This window comes from Tachypleus tridentatus, chromosome 9 (genome assembly GCF_004210375.1).
Source record: "Tachypleus tridentatus isolate NWPU-2018 chromosome 9, ASM421037v1, whole genome shotgun sequence".
NCBI classification, from domain to species: domain Eukaryota; kingdom Metazoa; phylum Arthropoda; class Merostomata; order Xiphosura; family Limulidae; genus Tachypleus; species Tachypleus tridentatus.
Window position 1 is genome coordinate 118,058,123 of NC_134833.1, and position 19,119 is coordinate 118,077,241.

The following is a 19,119-nucleotide window of genomic DNA, read 5'->3' on the forward strand; positions in this document are numbered from 1 at the left end:
TAACAAATTGAGTAAAAGTTCACTATGATCATTTCAAACTGAAATTGGTGAATAAATATCAAGTAAATGTAAAAATAAAGTGAGTTTAAAAATTTATATGCACAGAGTGGATACGTTTTAGATGAAACAAAGAAAAGAGAGTAACATAATTGTTTCACTTTGAAGCAAAACATTTAAATGAAAAATAAATAACATAAAAGTAAATGCATAACACTATATTTTTACTGCTTCATTAACTTCATGCCTGTCCCCCACCAGTACAGTGGTATGTCTATGGAAAAACAATGCTAATATCAGGTGTTTGATTCCCCTTAATGGCTAAGCAGATAGCCCAATGTGGCTTTTCTTTAGAAAACACATACATACTTCTTGCCACGCTCCTCTGTATGTGCAGCAACTGCTTACAGAAATCGCCAGGAATAATTTCATTCTAGACACTTTTTTTGTGCATTTTGAATTTTGTACAAAGCTATGTGACAGAAACGTGTCCAGATGTATAGTATCAAAAACACTCAATAAATGTCATGACCTGTGCAATTGGGCTTTACATATTAACAAAGAAAACCAAAGTCTTAATCAATAAATATACATAAAAGATAATGAAAAATGAAATATATAGTAATAGTACCTTAAAAACAACTAGCAGTGTATTTAAAAAAACAATTAAAGAAAGTGTGAAATTTGTACTGCATATCTTAGCAATAAATTTAACCTATATCAGCTGAGGTTTTGCTGTTGGAACTTCATCAGGCCTAATATTACAAGATCAAGTTGAAGAGTAAAAGTCTTATTTCTTTATGTCACATGTCAAAATTCATTCTATTTGAAAAAAATGGGAACAGTTTCGTCATGGTATAATATAAATACGAAGAAGTAGGAAAGTATCTAGTGTGCTATTTTATTTAGTTAACACAAGATGGCAGTCTCATAGATAAAATAAAGTTTCAAACTAGACAATTTTCATTTTTTCAACTAGAAATTACAACACGTTTATGTCGTAAAAAAAACACATGTAAGCTTAATTGTTTAAAATTAAGGTACTTATAAAATGTATTATTGGAGCAAAAAGCTGTCGCCTTCTAGATTTGGGTATCGACGTGAGACAATATCACTACCACAAAATCTCCTCCAGCAAACCTGATCCTGTTTTATCCTTTTGTTGAAGATGAGGTACCATAGGTTTATTTGAGAAGCTAACTGCTATAATAAGCTGTACACAAATTATATACAACGTTTCTAAATAACGACTGTACATTACTTATCGAATTGGAAATTTTACAGAATAGTAAGGTTGATCTTTTCAAGATCGATCATTTATATATTAATTGTGTGTCTCTTAACTTATTATAGTAAGAAACAGACCTGCACCTATTATTCCGGGATTTTTAATAACATTGTTCTGTATTATTAGAAACTATTATAACATCAGGTATAAACGTTTAAAAACAGTAAAAATCAATACTGATAATATAACTTACAAGCATCATGCCATGGTATGAAGTTAAAGGATCTTCGAGACGAGCATTTCAAAGATGGATTGCGAAAATAAACAATCATGGAAAGTATTTAATATAACGTTCCGCAAACCTCAAATTTCGAGCTCCACAAATTAAGACGAGATTTTAAATAACTGTAATATCATTGATTCTGACCAAAAAAAATCCCGGTTTTCACAACTGATAATTATTTATCAAAATGTTTTCAATACAGTAATTATAAAAATGTTTGCTTTCCAAACTAGTTTTAGGGACAAACAAAATGAAAACAAGCACTTTAATCCGAATTGTTTTCAAAGTTAGTTGTTTTGCCAAATATACACGAGTTAAAAAATATAGTAATTTTTATACATTTTTCCTTCTGTTATACTACCTTACATGTTATAAACATCATTAAAAATTTTTAACTGAACGGTTTTGTTTTCACATCTTTACAAAAGCAAATAAAAACTTTCAGATTAATTAATTAAGAAAATAATAAATAATTTATTAGTATTCCATTACGAGAACATCACCAATGTAGCTGTTATTAAGTTTTACAAACTAATAAAAATAGAGAAGATAGTTTTCTAACTCACTTCTCAGAAACTGGTAGGATGATCCATTGTTGTAGTTCATCCACTTCGTCACTGTTCTCACACAAAATTGTGGACAAAGTTACCTCTCGGATTTCTCTCAACTGGGCTGTGTAAAGATCAATTGAATAATAATATAATGCTAATAATATTTTTCTATTTTATGTTACAAACATTTCTAAAATTGTACGATTTATTAAAACATTATTTATTATTTCACACGTACCAAACAACTTCAAAACTACACACTGTGCATGCTTGACAAAACATAATTAAAGAAAGATAACAGTTCCCGTGTTGTATTGAAGTTTCAAATCACTGGGTTTAGTTGGGTTTGAATTTCGCGCAAAACTACACGAGGGCTATCTGCACTAGCCGTCCCTAATTTAAAAGTGTAAGACAAGAAGGAAGGCAGCTATTCATGACCACCCACCGCCAACTCTTGGGCAACACTTTTATGAACGAATAGTGGGATTGAGCGTCACATTATAACGCCTCCACGGCTGAAAGAGCGAGCATGTTTAGTGTGGCAGAGATTCGGACCTGCGACCCTCGGATTACGAGTCGAGTGCCATAACCACCAGGCCATGCTAGGCCTAAATCATTGGGAATATATTACAACGCAACAAGAGCGTTTCGTTTTGTGTTAACCACTTTAAACGTTGTGAAAGGATATTTCACATACAATACCTGTAAGTAAATAAACAACTTTAACTGTATGAGATGTACGAAAAAAGATTGAACATAACAGGTGTGAAAGAACCAGCTTCTCCATACACATCAAAGAAGTATCTATCTCCAAATCTTAATCTGTTGTACTGTAAGGCAATAATAAAACCACAGGTAGGTCCGACGATACCATCTGAAACTGGTCTCTCCGAAATACTGAAGGAGAAGAAGTCAATATCTTCAACGGACCTGAAAGAAGAATTAGAAATGTTTCAAATAAATACTGTTTACAAACAAAATACGTTTCTTGTTCGTACAATATGATTTAGAAATGTGATAATATAAAAGACAAACGCAAAGAAAAATAAACTTATAAAAATTATTCACCTTTCAATAATTGTTTATAAATGAATAATTAAAAGTAAAATTATAGAAATGGAAAAATATATTAATATCTAACGAAAATGTTTCATAATTAAATACACGTTGAAAATTAAATTTTAGACTAAGGACTTTAAGGGGCTTCTGACGTTAAATTCTGGAGTTCGATTACTTGTTATTGTATAGCTTTGCAAATAGCGGGTAAACAAAAAACTTCATATTTATTATTACAATCGATCAACTATAACAATAATTACGTACTCGTAAATTTGTTCAAACTTCTGCAGTACTTGAATTAGGCATTAGATTATTTAGATCTGAAAAAGATGTGACACTAAAATTAAATATAGCTCGAAGGTAATCTACATAAGGTCGAATTCCGTGGTCTCTGCCTCTTTGAATATTGATAGCCATAAGATCTAGTCCGAACTTTTCTCCTCTCCTGCGGTACAGGTTGTTAGTCAAATCTTCAATGATAAAGTTATCAGATTTTTGAGCCAACTGATCAGCAAGCCCTCTCACAAGAAGTTCTATTTGTCCATTGTAGAGATCAAATGGGTGGAAAAAAATTGTTTCGCAACTTGAAATTTGTACGATTTCCAGAAGATTGAATTTCTATGAAAGAACTTTGAGATGTGGAATGGCCGAATCGAAAGCATGCTGAGGTAAATTCATTAATCATACCAGGATTGACGTTAGGGTTGTATGCAGTGTAGAAACCATTTCGGAGAGTTCTTAATAAAAAGTTATTATAGTAGCTGGGACCAACGACAAGACTTAAAAATTCATTGTATGTAATCATTTGGATCTCAGCAATCACGATCCTCCTAAAGAAACAACAATAACAATTAAACATCAACAGAATGAATAAACAATAATTTAAACAACTGAATAATCTTAAAAAATAAAAATGGCAGTTATCACTGGAGTAAATAAAAAAATGTAATTTTTATTATAAAGATATTTCGTAACAAAATTAAAATGTAAAACAAGACCGTTCATTATATCTTCAACTGTAAATTAATTAATAGTATTGGTTAAACGTTTAATATACGTTTTATTTGTTTTATTCTAATTGTATATTAGTTATTATTCTGATTACTTGTTATATTATCATTTGGAATTAGCATTAATCTGCACCCTTGTGGCATATCGGCATATCTGTCGACTCACAATGCCAGAAACCGCGTTTTGATTCTGATGTGAGCAGAACACATTGTGCAGCTTTGTACTTAACCGGAAGCAAACAAAATAATTAATTTTAGAAATGACCAGCCCTTTGGAACTGTTATGATTACAGTAGAAAAATATGTTTTACAGCTACGGTAAAATTATATGAATACATATTTTCTTACAATAGTATTTCTGTTCTCCTGAATTTGTATACTACAATAAGAAAAATATATTAACTTTTGTCTCTTCATTATTAGTTAATATTTAGCTATGATCTATCATGGTTGTTTGCATTGATGAACAGCTTCTAAACAATATAAGCTGAACCTGGCTTCTTGAAACAGCCTCTCATCATTCCAACATGGGTTCATTCTTCTGAGTTCTCTTGCAATTCTGTTATGTTCTCTGATAAATACAGTGTGTACAGCTGTCAAGGCTGGATGTTCATTCAAGCGACGATCTCCTGGAGAACCAGAAATACATTTTCGGTAATACCGTTTGAACAAAAATAGGCATGGAAAACTTAGTTGCTGCAAGCTATGATTGATTAAGCTATTTAAATACATTATTTTGATTAAGTAATCTTCAATGAAACTGTAGCGGTTACACTCTTTGGTTACCAATCGTGCAACATGAACGTTAAAGCTCAAACTCTCTCTATTTTGATATAATATATTACAACTTTAATGTACACATTAGTGAGGAAAACCTTTGGTTGGAAAATACATAGAACTGAATACTCCTGATCGGACTTGCGTTTGAGTAAACATGTTCTAACGGTAACATAACAACTGTTTCTATTTTATAAAACGAAAAAATCCCCAAATACGAAAAATTATATAAAGTAAGTTCATGTTTAAGAAGAGAAAATGGCAAAGGTTTCATGTTAAATTTTGTTGATTGTAACAAATGTTGAATATGAACAATTATAATTTAATTAACATTTAAAGGTCAGTCACTAAACCTTTGTGAGATGCATAGTAAACATTTGTCCGTTCGACAGGGTTGAACAGTTTTATATAATTCATTATTCTGTTAATATAAAACAAGTTACTTTCCCATTTTAGTCAGTTAGATTCGTATATGAAGATATGACTGTGGGAGGCAGTTGTCCGAGATGCAATTTTCCTCCAGCTTATATGATCTTACAACCTTTCTAACACATAAAAATTAAGATTTTTGTAAGTTTTGAACAATATAAAATTATTTATGATAATATAGTTGGTCATACCTGATTTCACATACACATGTGAAATTAATTAATTTCATACATTAATGAATTCATTAATGGTTTTATTATACATTAAAAATCAATTTTTATTGATTACCTGTTTCAAAGCAAAATAACCTGTTTCCTGGGTCACTACACAAATCGTTTCTGGCGTTTCGAGATCGTGGTAAAAGGATATTTCTTTTCGAATCTCTTTGAAACCTCATCAAACCTGGCAAATGAAAGGCGGTTAAAATACATTCTTTTATAGCAATTTCCTACAATAAAACTAATATGAACTAAGATTTCAACACAAGATATTTGTAAAACATCAATTAAAATACTATTTTACTCGAATATTTCTGTAAAAAAAACTCTATCAATTGATTTGTTTTAGTTTAATTCTCTCTCATAAGTGCGCCCGACATTACAAGGTGGTCATGGAACTCGATTCCTAATTTGACAATTTCAGGCTTAAATCCTATTCCCATCGGAAATTGTTGAATGGACGTTATAATGAACCGATTAATTCCACTATTCGTTAGTAAAGTAAAAGCCCAAGAGTTAGCGGTAGGTGGTAATGACTAACAGACTTATCTCTAGATTTACAATGCTTAATTAGAGACGGCTAACACAGATAGCCCTCGTGGAGTGTTGCACAAAATTTTTAAACATTTTCATAACTTTAAATATTTAAAATAAATTTAAGGTGTAACATTTCCTAAACGCTCATATTATGGCCATCTACACCTCAACAAGTGGGTTTCTCGACATCACTGATTATTAGTATTGGGAAAGGTTTATATTTAATTGATGTCTTTCAAAACACTTTTTTGAAGAATTAGATGTCATGCAAAAGTCAACATTGCCTTTACAACCACAGGGGAAGTGGGATAAGCTTATAGGAAACTATTCATTTTTTTATTTTATATTTTTAAGAAATCAATGTTCAACGTTTCCCAAAACCGAAATAAGGGGACAACAGTTAAAATGTTTATCTTTATTATATTTGGAAACACACAAAAAAAAATCAAAAGCAGATGCTATCAAGTTACCATAGTCGATCATAAGGAGAAACTAATACTCACTGTTTCAAACCAAATACTAACTAAAAACGTTTGGATGAAGGATAAATAACGCCCTCACAAAAAATTGTATAAAAATTGGTCACTATATCACAACAATTAAACAAGGAAAATATTTGCATCTGCGACAATTTTTCACTTAATATTGAACCACTTTGCCTTACATAAAATACTTATAACGATGAAAAAAAAATCCTAGCTGATGAAAAAAAAGAAATATTCTAGCAATATTCATTAATCACCAAACATTGTATTATGTTGAATATTATTTGAAGGTGTATTATAAAGAATCACTCTGAAATATTTAATACATTTAAAATGTCCATGATGTATTAAATTAGCTTAAATAGTTAAATTTTAAAAAATCATTTAAGAAACTGTAAATAAGAGAATCCACGTTTTCAGGCTTATATCAAACACAAATGTCAAAAGACTTATGTTGAACAATTATAATCACTGAATCACATTTTTCTCTATAGATATAAATTTTTTACTCACTAAGATCTTCTCATGTTATTAGCTAATGACCTTACCAAGTTTTCATTTTGGACAGCCAGCAGATCTTCGAAAATTCATACATCTTTCATTAAATCGACTAAAGAATTCATCATTTTGAAGAATTTCGATCGGAAGACATCGTGTGTCATTTCTAGTCTCTGAATCGCAGCAGTCCACACCTTCACCTCCATCTTGACGGTTAAAATGAAAGTGTTAAACGCAATTATTAGTAGAGGTTCCTCATGTGTTTTATTAGTGTTCACAAAATTATTCAAACGACTAACTCTTCCCGGATATTATCAAAGGCTAAAACACATATCAAGGTATGGAAAAACTCAGTTATATAACAATTTTTGTTATAAACATAATAAGTTAAATGATGCAATTTCTCTTACAATAAAACATTAAAAAAGTAAAAGATTAATTTATTTTTGCTTTGGTAATTAATTGACGAGAGAAGGTATCCCCATATTCCTTCTAGTTAATGATATATATCCTAAGGTGATGATTGAGATTAAGTTTGAACGATATTCATAGTTTCTTTGGAGTGTTTGATTATATGCTAACAGTTGATTATTTTCATTTGATTTATTGTTTACTTATATATTGTGTTGTTGGATTTTTCAGTATAATTATTCTACACTATTTGAATCAGAAAAAATGCAGAATACTTCGATTCAAAACATGGTCTGTTTCTGTTAGAACAGTAAAAATGAAAATTGTGAATTTGATAAGGTATCTATTTAACACTCCTTAAAGTTTCGAGCTGTCCTCAAACATAAAGTGGCATACTCTACCAGCTTTTCTGATTGTAAGAAAAATTTAAAATCATAGTATCTTACGTGATTTTACGTCTATGTAAATATATAAACAGGAAAAAAGAACAAATAAAATAGAGATCTACCTGCAAGTATCACTTCTTCTTCTGGGGCGCTGTTAAAAGGAGCGAGGGCACTATCGTGGTCCATAAATTGACCCCACAACATCAAAAAGTGTGTGAAAGATGCTTCTTTGTTCCTATTGATGTGAATTGTAGTTGATACCAGTCGTGGATTCGGTAAGTCGTTTCCAGATTTTGCTTTTCTTGGTTCAGAAATACCTGTAGACAAATTCATTTTCTATCTATCAATAAAAAACATTTACTCTTGTAACAAGTATAAAGGTTTTTTACTCAAAAATAATAATTCTAAACAATTATTCTTTTCTTTCTTGTTACTTTGAATATGACCTAGGAAAGTCAAAACGTGGTTCTCTGCTTATCAATAAAGGTGTTAATATCCATACCAGCCGTTCAGTCATACATAATTACATACATAATTACACATCTAGATTACCATAATAAAGTATATTTACTGGCAAAGTATATGTTTAAAACACACATGTGTATCATTATTCAAGACATTAAGGTGGAATTTAATGTAATTTTTCTAAATACTCCTTTTATGTTTTTTTTGGTTTTTTTGCTTGTTTTCTAGAATACGTAAAATGTGGAAGATAAAATCTTACTTTTCAGCCGAAACCTTTGTTGTTTCTTCAAATATTCTAGCTTTTTCAACCATCTTTGACACCCTGCTATCTCCTAGCATTCGGTAGTGGTAGGTTGTCATAGCTGAGCATTGTGAAAGAGAAGACTTTCTACCTACTTCTGTAAAGAGATTTACTTCATTAAAACCGAATTCAAAGATCATTTAACATGATTTTCTTCAATAACATTTTTTCAATATTAAAGAATTAGTTACGCAAGATATTAAAGTTTTTTTGTTTGTTTGGGAATTTCGCACAAAGCTACTCGAGGGCAATCTGTGCTAGCCGTCCATAATTTAGCAGTGGAAGACTAGAGGGAAGGCAGCTAGTCATCACCTCCCACCGCCAACTCTTGGGCTACTCTTTTACCAACGAATAGTGGGATTGACCGTCACATTATACACCCCCACGGCTGGGAGGGCGAGCATATTTAGCGCGACGCGGGCGCGAACCCGCGACCCTCAGATTACGAAGCGCACGCCTTAACGCGCTAGGCCATGCCAGACCAGATATTAGTAAATATGTAATATTACATTGAATAATAAAATATGAAAAAGTAAAATATTCATATTACCCGTGAAAATACGGAATGCAGAAATTTTAAATATCCATTAATATATTCTTAAATATGTATATCTATCCTTAAATCTCCATTAATAATTGTTATATACTAGTAGACTACACATGAAAATATCTGCATTTATTGATTGATTAAAAAATTCCATAGCATAGTTAATGATCATGTTTCCCAAAAGAGATTTAATTGGGGGTTGTTTTGCTCCTATTTGCTCGATTAAAGTGGTTTATATTAGAAAATTATGATTACTAGATAATTAAAATTAATTAATATTGATGGTGAAGCTTGTAAAAAGTAAATAAACTTCTAAGCTAATGTGATTGTTAGTTATACAGATCACTTACTTTCTATTATTGGTTTTCTGATATGTGATTTCATTTCTTTGAGGTCTTTAAGAGCTTTATCAATAGCTTCATCAAGTAACTTGGAATCTGTCAAAACTTTGCTTATAATAAAATTGCCTAAGTCTGTGTCGTTCAGGATATCAGGAGAAGGAGTGAAGGTGTAGTTTGTTTCAACATCGTTCTTCGTTTCTGTCGATAAAAGTAAGGCCTGATCACCAAATTCTTTGTCAACTGATACCTTGTCTTCCTTGAAACCTTCCGATATTTTATGCATGATGTCATTTCCTCGAATGTACTTGTCGAGCATATCTGAGGAAACAGTCAAGAACTCATCCATCTGAACATTATGAATGTTCAAAATAATAACCACAACACCGTCAACAACATCCTACAGGAAAGAGAAAAAAAATATGAAGGAAAACGATTATATGATTAGGTAAATATATTTCTCATGTACAAAGTGGAAATGCGTTCCAGTAAAATAACTTACATGGCCGTTTTACACGTCGCTTGAGAAGACTGCTGGAGTGGAGGTGAAGTTAAGAGTATTTATAATTATCAACTATCTACCCTTTGACATTATCGGTTTTTGTAGATCTCTGTAAAACATTTTATGTAAAACTGTTATTCAAAACATATGCCAAATCTAACAGATGGTATAGTAAACCAGTGTTTCAAATAGTTGAATTTTGTAAAACAATTTATAACCATGGGATTATAGCAGATGGTTTATTTGTGTTTGTATGTACCTGACCAAACCTTTAAATAAGTAAAAAAAGCACTCAAATGAATATTCGATACAAACAGATGTTTTTTTCAAAAATCAACTGGCATTTTGCAACACATAACTAAACCACAACTGGTTCGCTTTTGTTGTTAGTTTCTAAAAAATCCCATAAACCATTTCTAATTTGTATGCGCTTTCAAATTAACAATTGCCTATAAATTTAACCTTTTGTGTATGAATTAAAAGATCACCTGCATAAACATATTTCAAACGTGAGACCTAACTTAGAAAAGTGTTTTTTGAACTTTCATTAAGTCACATTTAAAGTGTAGGTAAAATATGGATGGTTGTATGTATTAAAAAACTGAATATTGTGAATGCAGCGCCAGCTGTAGCGATTTGGAAAACTTACAATGTTGGATAATTTCTAAACATCATCCTGTTTCAGGTATCCTCTTGCATAACCATTTGTCCAGCGTCCAAATAAAATATATTAAATCCCCTGTTACTCAAGCTCCAAGAAATTCAGGCTTGTGAAACTTTTAAATTATAAGATTGGTCTTAGGGTATTATTTCAGTTAATTTGTCTAACGCAAGAAAGAATAGATATAATCTACACTAATCCAATATCTAATTTCGTAATTTTACTAGCTTCATTTTATGTGTATTCTAGCTATTCTTTCCTTGGAGTTATTCATAAGGCATTCAAAGCCTACTCAAGTATACTGAAAAAAAAAAACACTTTTAAATAATAATTTGTTTGTGTAAACGTGTAGCGAAAATCTAACATTGTGTATAAATTGATATTTCATTAAATCGAACCATGTGGGAGAGATATGATATTTCATTATTACATAATAACCTAATTAGTTGCTAGATATGTTACTGCACACATGTTTAAAATTCGTTCTATTGTGTGAAATGTTCGTCATTTTATCTATTATTTTCTTCTTGGGTACAGATATTTTCATGAGCAACCAACTTTATAATTCAGGTGCAATTATCAGTATTTAATAATTAAAACCCTGAATAAGGAAGCTAGTCACCAGAGCAAGCCAAAAACAAAGGCTTTATGCATTAGGGTAAACGTTCTGCATAGGCGATCTTAGTCTAACGTGGTTCACTTGTTAGATATAGCATGATATATAAAACTTTACATTCAGTATAACTTGGCACATTTCTAGAATAGAACATCTTCATTTAACATAGTACACTTAGTGAATAGGCTAAAAAATGCTGTTAAAAATATGACTATTTACGGTAGTAAGAAGCAGAAAGAAGTAATTAATAACAGTCTGAATAATCTGAAAATCGATAACACATGTTAAGCACAGGCAGTGGCTAGCTGTGTAGTGCTGAACAGTTAGTTTTCACTGCTAAAGTTCCGGTAATTACCTGAACCTTAGATTTACTAGTCAAGACTAAGATTTTAATTTCCGCAAAGCTTCAAGACGGTTACAAAGATGTATAGGTAATGTGGAGCGTCCATTGTAATTACTACTTACATAGACTTTCCACCAATGTATAATTTTGCTTTTTTTTTTCATTATGAGATAAGATCTGTTTCTTTCTAGATAATGTTATTTACTTCGTCCAGAAGAATGTTTAGCAGTGTCTTGGTGAGACTTTAAAATACGTATAATTGTAACGTGTGATTCAACCTGATGTATTTCGTGGCTCATTGTAGTGCTGAATTTGACATGGATTCAGCCGATAAAACAGTAACGATGAATTATTGAAGGCTACCAATTAAATGAAAGCGTGATTTTTGTCTCTTAAGTATATGAGCGTTAGAATAGGTACAGTTGTGAAGATACTTATAGTTCTGGTGCAGTGCAGTATACACTAATCTTATACATGTATTGGAAGACTACTACATTAAGTTTCCGCTGTTGATTTAAGTCTTGCATTTGTTTATTTGTGTGCAATAACATAAAATATTTACTCCTCCCCCTTCCAAGTGGCTCAGCGGAAGGTCTAAAAGCAAGAGATTATAACGCTGAAAATCGAATTTCGGTACCTGCACTAGGCAGAGGTCAGCGTTACGCTTAAAAAGTCAATAAAGCCTATTTCTTTTTACATATACTTTAGGTACAGCACAAATTGATAACAGATCTGTGGATGTCGAACAAAGTATTAAAACGCTAAATATTTACATAAAGAGAAAAGCAGAGACGCGTGTGCAACAAAACATTACTTAAGTCATTTTCTGGAATAATTTATATTCGTATGAATAAGGGATTGTCTCTAATCTATAGCATTTTGAAGGTAGCCATAACGGGTCTTTCTTTCACATTTAGATGATAACGCAAGGAAAGAAACGACGTTCTAAACTCCAGATAACTACAAGAGAACTTTTATTTGAATCGACGTTTCGCCCTTGCAGCTTCTTCAGGGCTAGTACATGAAACTCACTTTTCCCAACATTTCCATTCTTAAAGCCTAGCGCGTAAGGCGTGCGACTCGTAATCCGAGGGTCGCGGGTTCGCGCCTGCGTCGCGCTAAACATGCTCGCCCTCCCAGCCGTGGGGGTGTATAATGTGACGGTCAATCAGACTATTCGTTGGTAAAGAGTAGCCCAAGAGTTGGCGGTGGGTGGTGATGACTAGCTGCCTTCCCTCTAGTCTTACACTGCTAAATTAGGGACGGCTAGCACAGATAGCCCTCGAGTAGCTTTGTGCGAAATTCCCAAACAAACAAATCATTCTTAAAGTTTGTAATATTGTTGCTTAAAGATGTAATATAATTACTGGTATTGTGACATATAACGCATGTATGCAGGGGGGAGGGAGATTTGTAAAGCAATAATAGTTAACTGTAACAATGAAACTTTTTAAATTAATTATTATATTAAATTTAAACATAAGTTAACGGTTCAAACAGTTTGCTAGGATAAACTTTGCTCCTACTAAGCCCAAAGAAAATTAATTTCAAATACACCTGTTAAAGCATAAAAGGTATAAGGTAAAACAAATTATGTATTTGAAATACAGGAATAAGAGTCACCTGGAAGTAATTTAGGAATTCCTGAAGTACTCAAACAGAATAATCAAATTGGGCAAATAGTTTCCAATATATCTATGTATATATCTTCATAAACTTGCAAGTTATTTGGTCACATTTCTTGATAAATTGTATTAAACAACAAAAGTCATTTTAAATATTTTTCTTAAAACTTCATAATAGTTTAATGTGCTATAGTTACCATTCAGTGCCTTCACAATAATATTCTTTTGTAAAGATTGTACATTTGAGCACAAATCTTGTATACCAAGTATATTCCTGCCATCAAGCTATCCTATTTACAATTTTACAAAACTATAATGATGACAGTAAAGTAGCTGAGAAGTCAAGACTGACTCTTTCTCTGGTTCAATCATTTCTCAGTTTTTTATGCAAAACAATTGCTAAAAGACTATTCTAGGTACATTTTTCAAATGTTATCTTATCTAAAGTATATTGCTCATACTTTTGCCATCTTCAGTGAATGGAAACAAGTGTTACAATTTCTTTAGTACCTCAACAGCAAACAACTGCTGAACTTCAACATCATCATCCATGTGTGTTTTGATATACAACATTTGCAAGTTTTGCTGTGCAGACTATCTTAAACAAAGAATGAAAGAAATTTTGAATGTGTTGTATAGTTTTACAAATAATTATTTTTACGAATTCAGTTAAGATATAAATTTCTTACATTACCATAAGTACTTCATCCCCAAAGAATTAAAATGGATCCAAAATCAGCTTTTACCAATATTATTATGTTATGCATGTAAGAAGCTTTACATATGAAAAACAAACCATGAAAGCTTATCTGTCTACTTTCACCTCATACTGAATTAGAAATACCTAAAACTTCAAATGTGGATTACAGCTTCTTTTTTGTTCTTTTTTTTTTTGGATCAAAGAGCAAGAATTCTGCCACAAAAAATATCAAATGTTTGTCAGCTAACAATAGTAACCAAAAGTTACATGGAGCCAACCATTAGATGACGTTTAAAATTTAAATGATTGAACACCCAATTGTGATGGGTAAAGGTAGGAACCCAGCTATAAAGTTTAAAACATGACACAAATTAGTGATATTTAGTTCAGAATTCAAAATTATTTTGATACCTTGACAAGATCCAATGAAGAATGCTGTTGCTATATGAAAGGAAAACAAGAACAACATTACACTGACAAAAAATAAAGGTCTATTGATAAATAAACCAAGGTAAAAGTAACACCTTTCAAAGGCAACCAACCCTTTTAGAAAAATAAAATTATTTGAACTGAAGATGATTCCAATGTTGCCAAAATTTATTCTTGTGTCCCCTACTTATACTATTCTCACTGTTAAATATAAAAATGATGATGCATCAACATCATCAATTCTTTTTAGAATCTTAAACACCTCAATCAGACACCTTCTAACTCTTCTTGTTTTTCAAAATGAAACAAGTTGACAGTTTTAAGCCTTTCCTCATATGAAAACCCCTCCATTTCAGGCACTATTCCAGCATCCCATCTCTAAACCCTTTCCAACAATTCAATGTCTTTCCTTAGGAGCCCAGTACAATGTTTCAAATGTGGCATAACTAGTGGCCTGTACAATGAAATTATAGCTTCTTTCGATTTTTATTTAATATTTTTAAAGTAACAACCTAAAATCCTATTGCAACAGTACATTCCTTGGATGGTTTTAGAGACTGATCAACTATTACATCAAAATCTATTCTTTCATATCAATGTTAAGGTTATTCCTATCCAATTTATAATTCAACTGATGATAACCCACATGCAGTACAATTACTAAAGTGTTGAAATGTCAAGTATTGGTATAAGTACACTGAAGACAAGATTATTATAATTCAAATACAGTTATTTTAGAATGGAATCATTAAGTGTTGGTATAAGTAAAAAGAGGAATAAGTCTTTACTATTCAAGAGCATAAATAGAAGATAGTTTTCTTTGCTTGTTCTGTATATGATGTTCTTTGAGTGTCAAAGGCTTGGGAACCTCCTTCAGGTGAGCATAAAATGATTAATTCTATTTGTTCAAATTATAGATACATATTCAATTTCATAAAATTTACTTTACATGAAATATCCATACTTCAAGACATACTCATCATTTATTTTACATAAATGATTACATCAACGTTTATTTTATAGAAACCTCTTTAAATTTAAAACTAATGAAGTGCAAAAAAATTATTTGAAAAATAAATAAACAGATATTCTTTAAGGACCAACATTATGGCTCATAATAACCCCATTTTTTACACTATTCAACATCAAAGGAATATAAAGGTATGATTATCTTACAATATTTTTACAAAAATGTATAACAAAAAAGAAAATAATGTGTGTATGCATACAAACCAAAGTAATAAAAGCACTTAAACCATTATCATTCACATGTTAAACTTTCCAACTCCCTTTTTCACAACTGGAATTACAACAACATGCAATTTTCTATCACCTAGTGTATTACACACCTTCCATCTTGTCACTTCTTAAACAACCGATATAATAGTGTTCCTACAACTTTTCTGTATATTGAAGCCTAGCAGGTTTAATAAACTCTGGTATTGAGCAAAATGTCCATCATCATCTTGATAAAAAAAAGTAGCTTCTTACTACCTTCACAGGTTTGTTAATCAGTTTTATACATCATAAAATGTGTAAAGTATACACAAGTCTTATTTCAAAATGTATTGTTAAGCACATAATTTTCTTTGTACATTATAATAATTAATATGATCTCCACTAATAATTACTTATATCTTCTGTTGTTGGAGGACCCTTTTCATAAAAGATTTTATGTTAAACAACAAATGGCATTGCCTGTCTTCATGCTCTGACCACAAGGGCTGATACAGATCAAAACTGGAGAAGTTTGGTATTTTCATTTCATTACTTTCTTCTGTCAATAATCTTCCTAAAAGTAAACATAAACAAATAAACTAAATAAGCAAGAAAACAAAGTCTATTTTAAAGAAAGGTAAGCTGTAGCAGGAAACCGCAGGGTTTTTATAATCTTATTGGCTAGAAATATATGTTTTTATAGATTTTCTGCATAATCAATTTGACAAAAAAACTGATATTCCCAACTGAACCATTCATAAAGTCACAATATTATTGAAATCACAATAGTTTTCTTATATTTTCCAAAAAGTATCAGGTTGTGTTCAGTATAACAGTGAAGATTTTTACCTTTTCCATGAACTTCTGTTTTTTATCATATTTTTATAGTAACAATAATACCTAATAAAACAGGGGCATTTTAAAAATATATGTTTTTCATAGATTCATTGAAAAGCCCTTATGATAATGCATCATACAACATGTTCTATTTCATTTAAAATATTAAATACAATAAATGTTATGTAGTTATTCTTATAAAATTTTCATGCCACTCTTTAATTTTAAAGTTATTAAATCTTATATAAAATTATCTTAAGAACTGCTGTTTTATTAAGTTTCTGATGGCCTTCAAATTTGTTCCTTTATCATATAGGAGAATTAATCTGATGTTTCACTGATATCCTTCTGCGATGGTGAGCTCTTTTATCCAAGTTTTAATGTCAGGTCTGGACTTAAGCTTCTTTGATTTAACTCTTAAACACCCTGATATTATATTACCTTGACAGGAATCTAGTTGAATATATACATGTTTTGCAATTTTTATTCAAATCCATTTTGTATGTGAATGATTATTTTTAAATGCTAGGCTTTATCTAGTATATTCTAATTCTTCCAGCTTACAAAGCTGTTTACAGTACGAACACATTCATCAACAGCTAGTTTTAAGTCTTTTTAGACCTCTGAGCATTTTGGCCTATTTTAAAATCTGTCTAATGTAAATTATTTTATTTCACTTTGCTTGTTACAAGAACAATTAAGAATCTTGTTAGACAATGTGTATCTGTTTCTTAAGTTTCACAAAGAAGGTTCCTGAAAGCTTTAGTTTGTCATGAGTGAACATTAATTGTAGGTGTTCATAAAACTTGTATATTTGGTTCTTCAGGTTTGAAATGTAATTGAAACATATCATTGTTTTTATTCCTTCATTATGTTTTCAGTCTATGAATGGTCATTGAAAGCTTTCTTAATAAATCTGTAAGAATAATTCTTTCTTAACTACAAACAAGAATCTCTTTACTACTTATGTTTTCAGTGTCACACACATGCTTAGTTCTATGTTATAAGCATGGCAAAATACTCTTTTTTCTTTTGCAAAAAACAAAATAAAAACACAGAATCTCAGTTCCACAGACCAGCATATTAACTACCATACTATGCTCAGCATTATCATATAAGTATGGTTGAAATTATTTACACACATCACTTCCAGAAACTCAAAGGTAAGACTTTTGCTTGCACACACACAAGAACTGAAGTTCCAGGTGAAATGGAAACTCGTCCACTTTTCCAAATTGATGTCCATATGAAGTTAACATTTTTCTTACCTGAAGATACATTCCTGATACATACTTAACTCCACATACAGAATGCTATCGACCTCGCATCTTTGCATATGAGATTTGTATACCACTAGACTTGAGATAACATTCACCTAAATTTATGTGTTTGATAGAACTACATATAAGGAAAATACTAACTTTTGAGACAACTCAGTTATGCACACGAAAATGCTAAATTCCCATGTTGAAATAGTTGAGAGACAAGCACAAGAAATTACCTAGAGGACCTTCCTTCTAAAGTGCCCAAAAATAAATCCATGAAATGTATCATGTGATGGCAAGGACTCCATAGGAGCACACAAGTGGAAGACAACATCTCATCTTGTCCAAGATATACTCTTCAACATAAGGGGAGGAAAGGCAAATGAACACAATGTATTACCAGGACAAACAGAATGATATCATGACTATCCAAGCACCTGCACATAAGCAGTTAACAGGCCAATATATATAGTGTGATTAAAAAGCAGAAAGACTGCATCATGTGTGCATGCCTCAACTGTATTGAACAGGCTATAGCTGCAACAGGAGGGCAGATTAGTTCTGGGGTGTACTTTGTGAGGGACCTTTACCACACTGAAAGTGTCACCACCATTCCAATTCTCACTATATGTGCTCAACCCAACTGGTGAGGATTCTCCATTGTCCACCACCTCACTAAGTGGACACTGGTAAGTGGTAACTCTCCTGTTGTCTACTAAAAGAAAAAAGGGGAGGGGAAAATCCACAGCATGGAAACCCCATTGGACCACCAGCCAGATAAAGTCTTTTACTGGAGACAGTGCAGTGGGTGGCCATAAAATATTATTTTTAAAAAACTAGCAAGCATGAGCCAGAAAAGTTCAACACTTCTCTGATGGCTTGTTAACATTTTCCTACAAGGAAAAGGAATTCCAGTAGGTTCTTATCTCCTCTTACTCAACTTCAATATGCTCTCTGAGCATTACTATTTATTTTTGTTAATAGCACAGCAGTCTGTTATACCTCTTTACTTTTGTATCATTTCAGAACATGTGAATATCATGTAACTAACCTCACAAATTATACTATGCTGCTTATAATAGTGCAGGTTGTTCACTCTACTGTTCTAGTACAATCCTCACTTTCGAGAAACAATAGTTACAAACTAAAATACTAACAGGGAGGAAGAAGGGTGGCAGAACACCAAAAGTGGATGGTTTGAGCCTTTACACTATTTTGATTTAATGTGAATTTTGGGAAATAAGCATATTTAGGAAGTCAGAATTCTAATAAATGTTATGAAAAAATGAAAGTTACAATTTTCCAAAATGAAAATGATATTCACAGCAGGAACTTATCTCCTCTCACAAGATTAGCTTTTCTCATTTTGTTTTTCAATGCATACAACAAGTCTTCAACCCTCC

The 19,119-nt window shown here is 31.5% G+C and overlaps 1 protein-coding gene across 1 annotated transcript; it reads right to left on the reverse strand.

Moving 5' to 3' along the window:
• Positions 1–2,078: 2,078 nt before the first annotated feature.
• On the reverse strand, positions 2,079–12,692 carry LOC143227467 (heme peroxidase 2-like). Its single transcript, XM_076458911.1, has 9 exons — positions 12,675–12,692; positions 9,533–9,920; positions 8,594–8,732; positions 7,992–8,170; positions 5,623–5,736; positions 4,622–4,757; positions 3,383–3,948; positions 2,762–2,989; positions 2,079–2,180 (listed from the first exon to the last, which is right to left on the reverse strand). The coding sequence occupies exons 1-7, from the start codon at positions 12,690–12,692 to the stop codon at positions 3,672–3,674; spliced, it is 1,251 nt and encodes a 416-aa protein (XP_076315026.1). The 3' UTR covers positions 2,079–2,180; positions 2,762–2,989; positions 3,383–3,671.
• Between the last annotated feature and the right edge of the window lie 6,427 nt (positions 12,693–19,119).

What these genes read in the sequence shown, in the direction of transcription:
- LOC143227467 (XM_076458911.1), bottom strand. An exon ending in CAGAAAACCAATAATAGAAA is followed by an intron (nt 8,733 to 9,532) that starts GTAAGTGATCTG and finishes ATCTCTTTACAG; the next exon opens with AAGTAGGTAGAAAGTCTTCT. An exon ending in ACAAAGGTTTCGGCTGAAAA is followed by an intron (nt 8,171 to 8,593) that starts GTAAGATTTTAT and finishes TTCTGAACCAAG; the next exon opens with AAAAGCAAAATCTGGAAACG.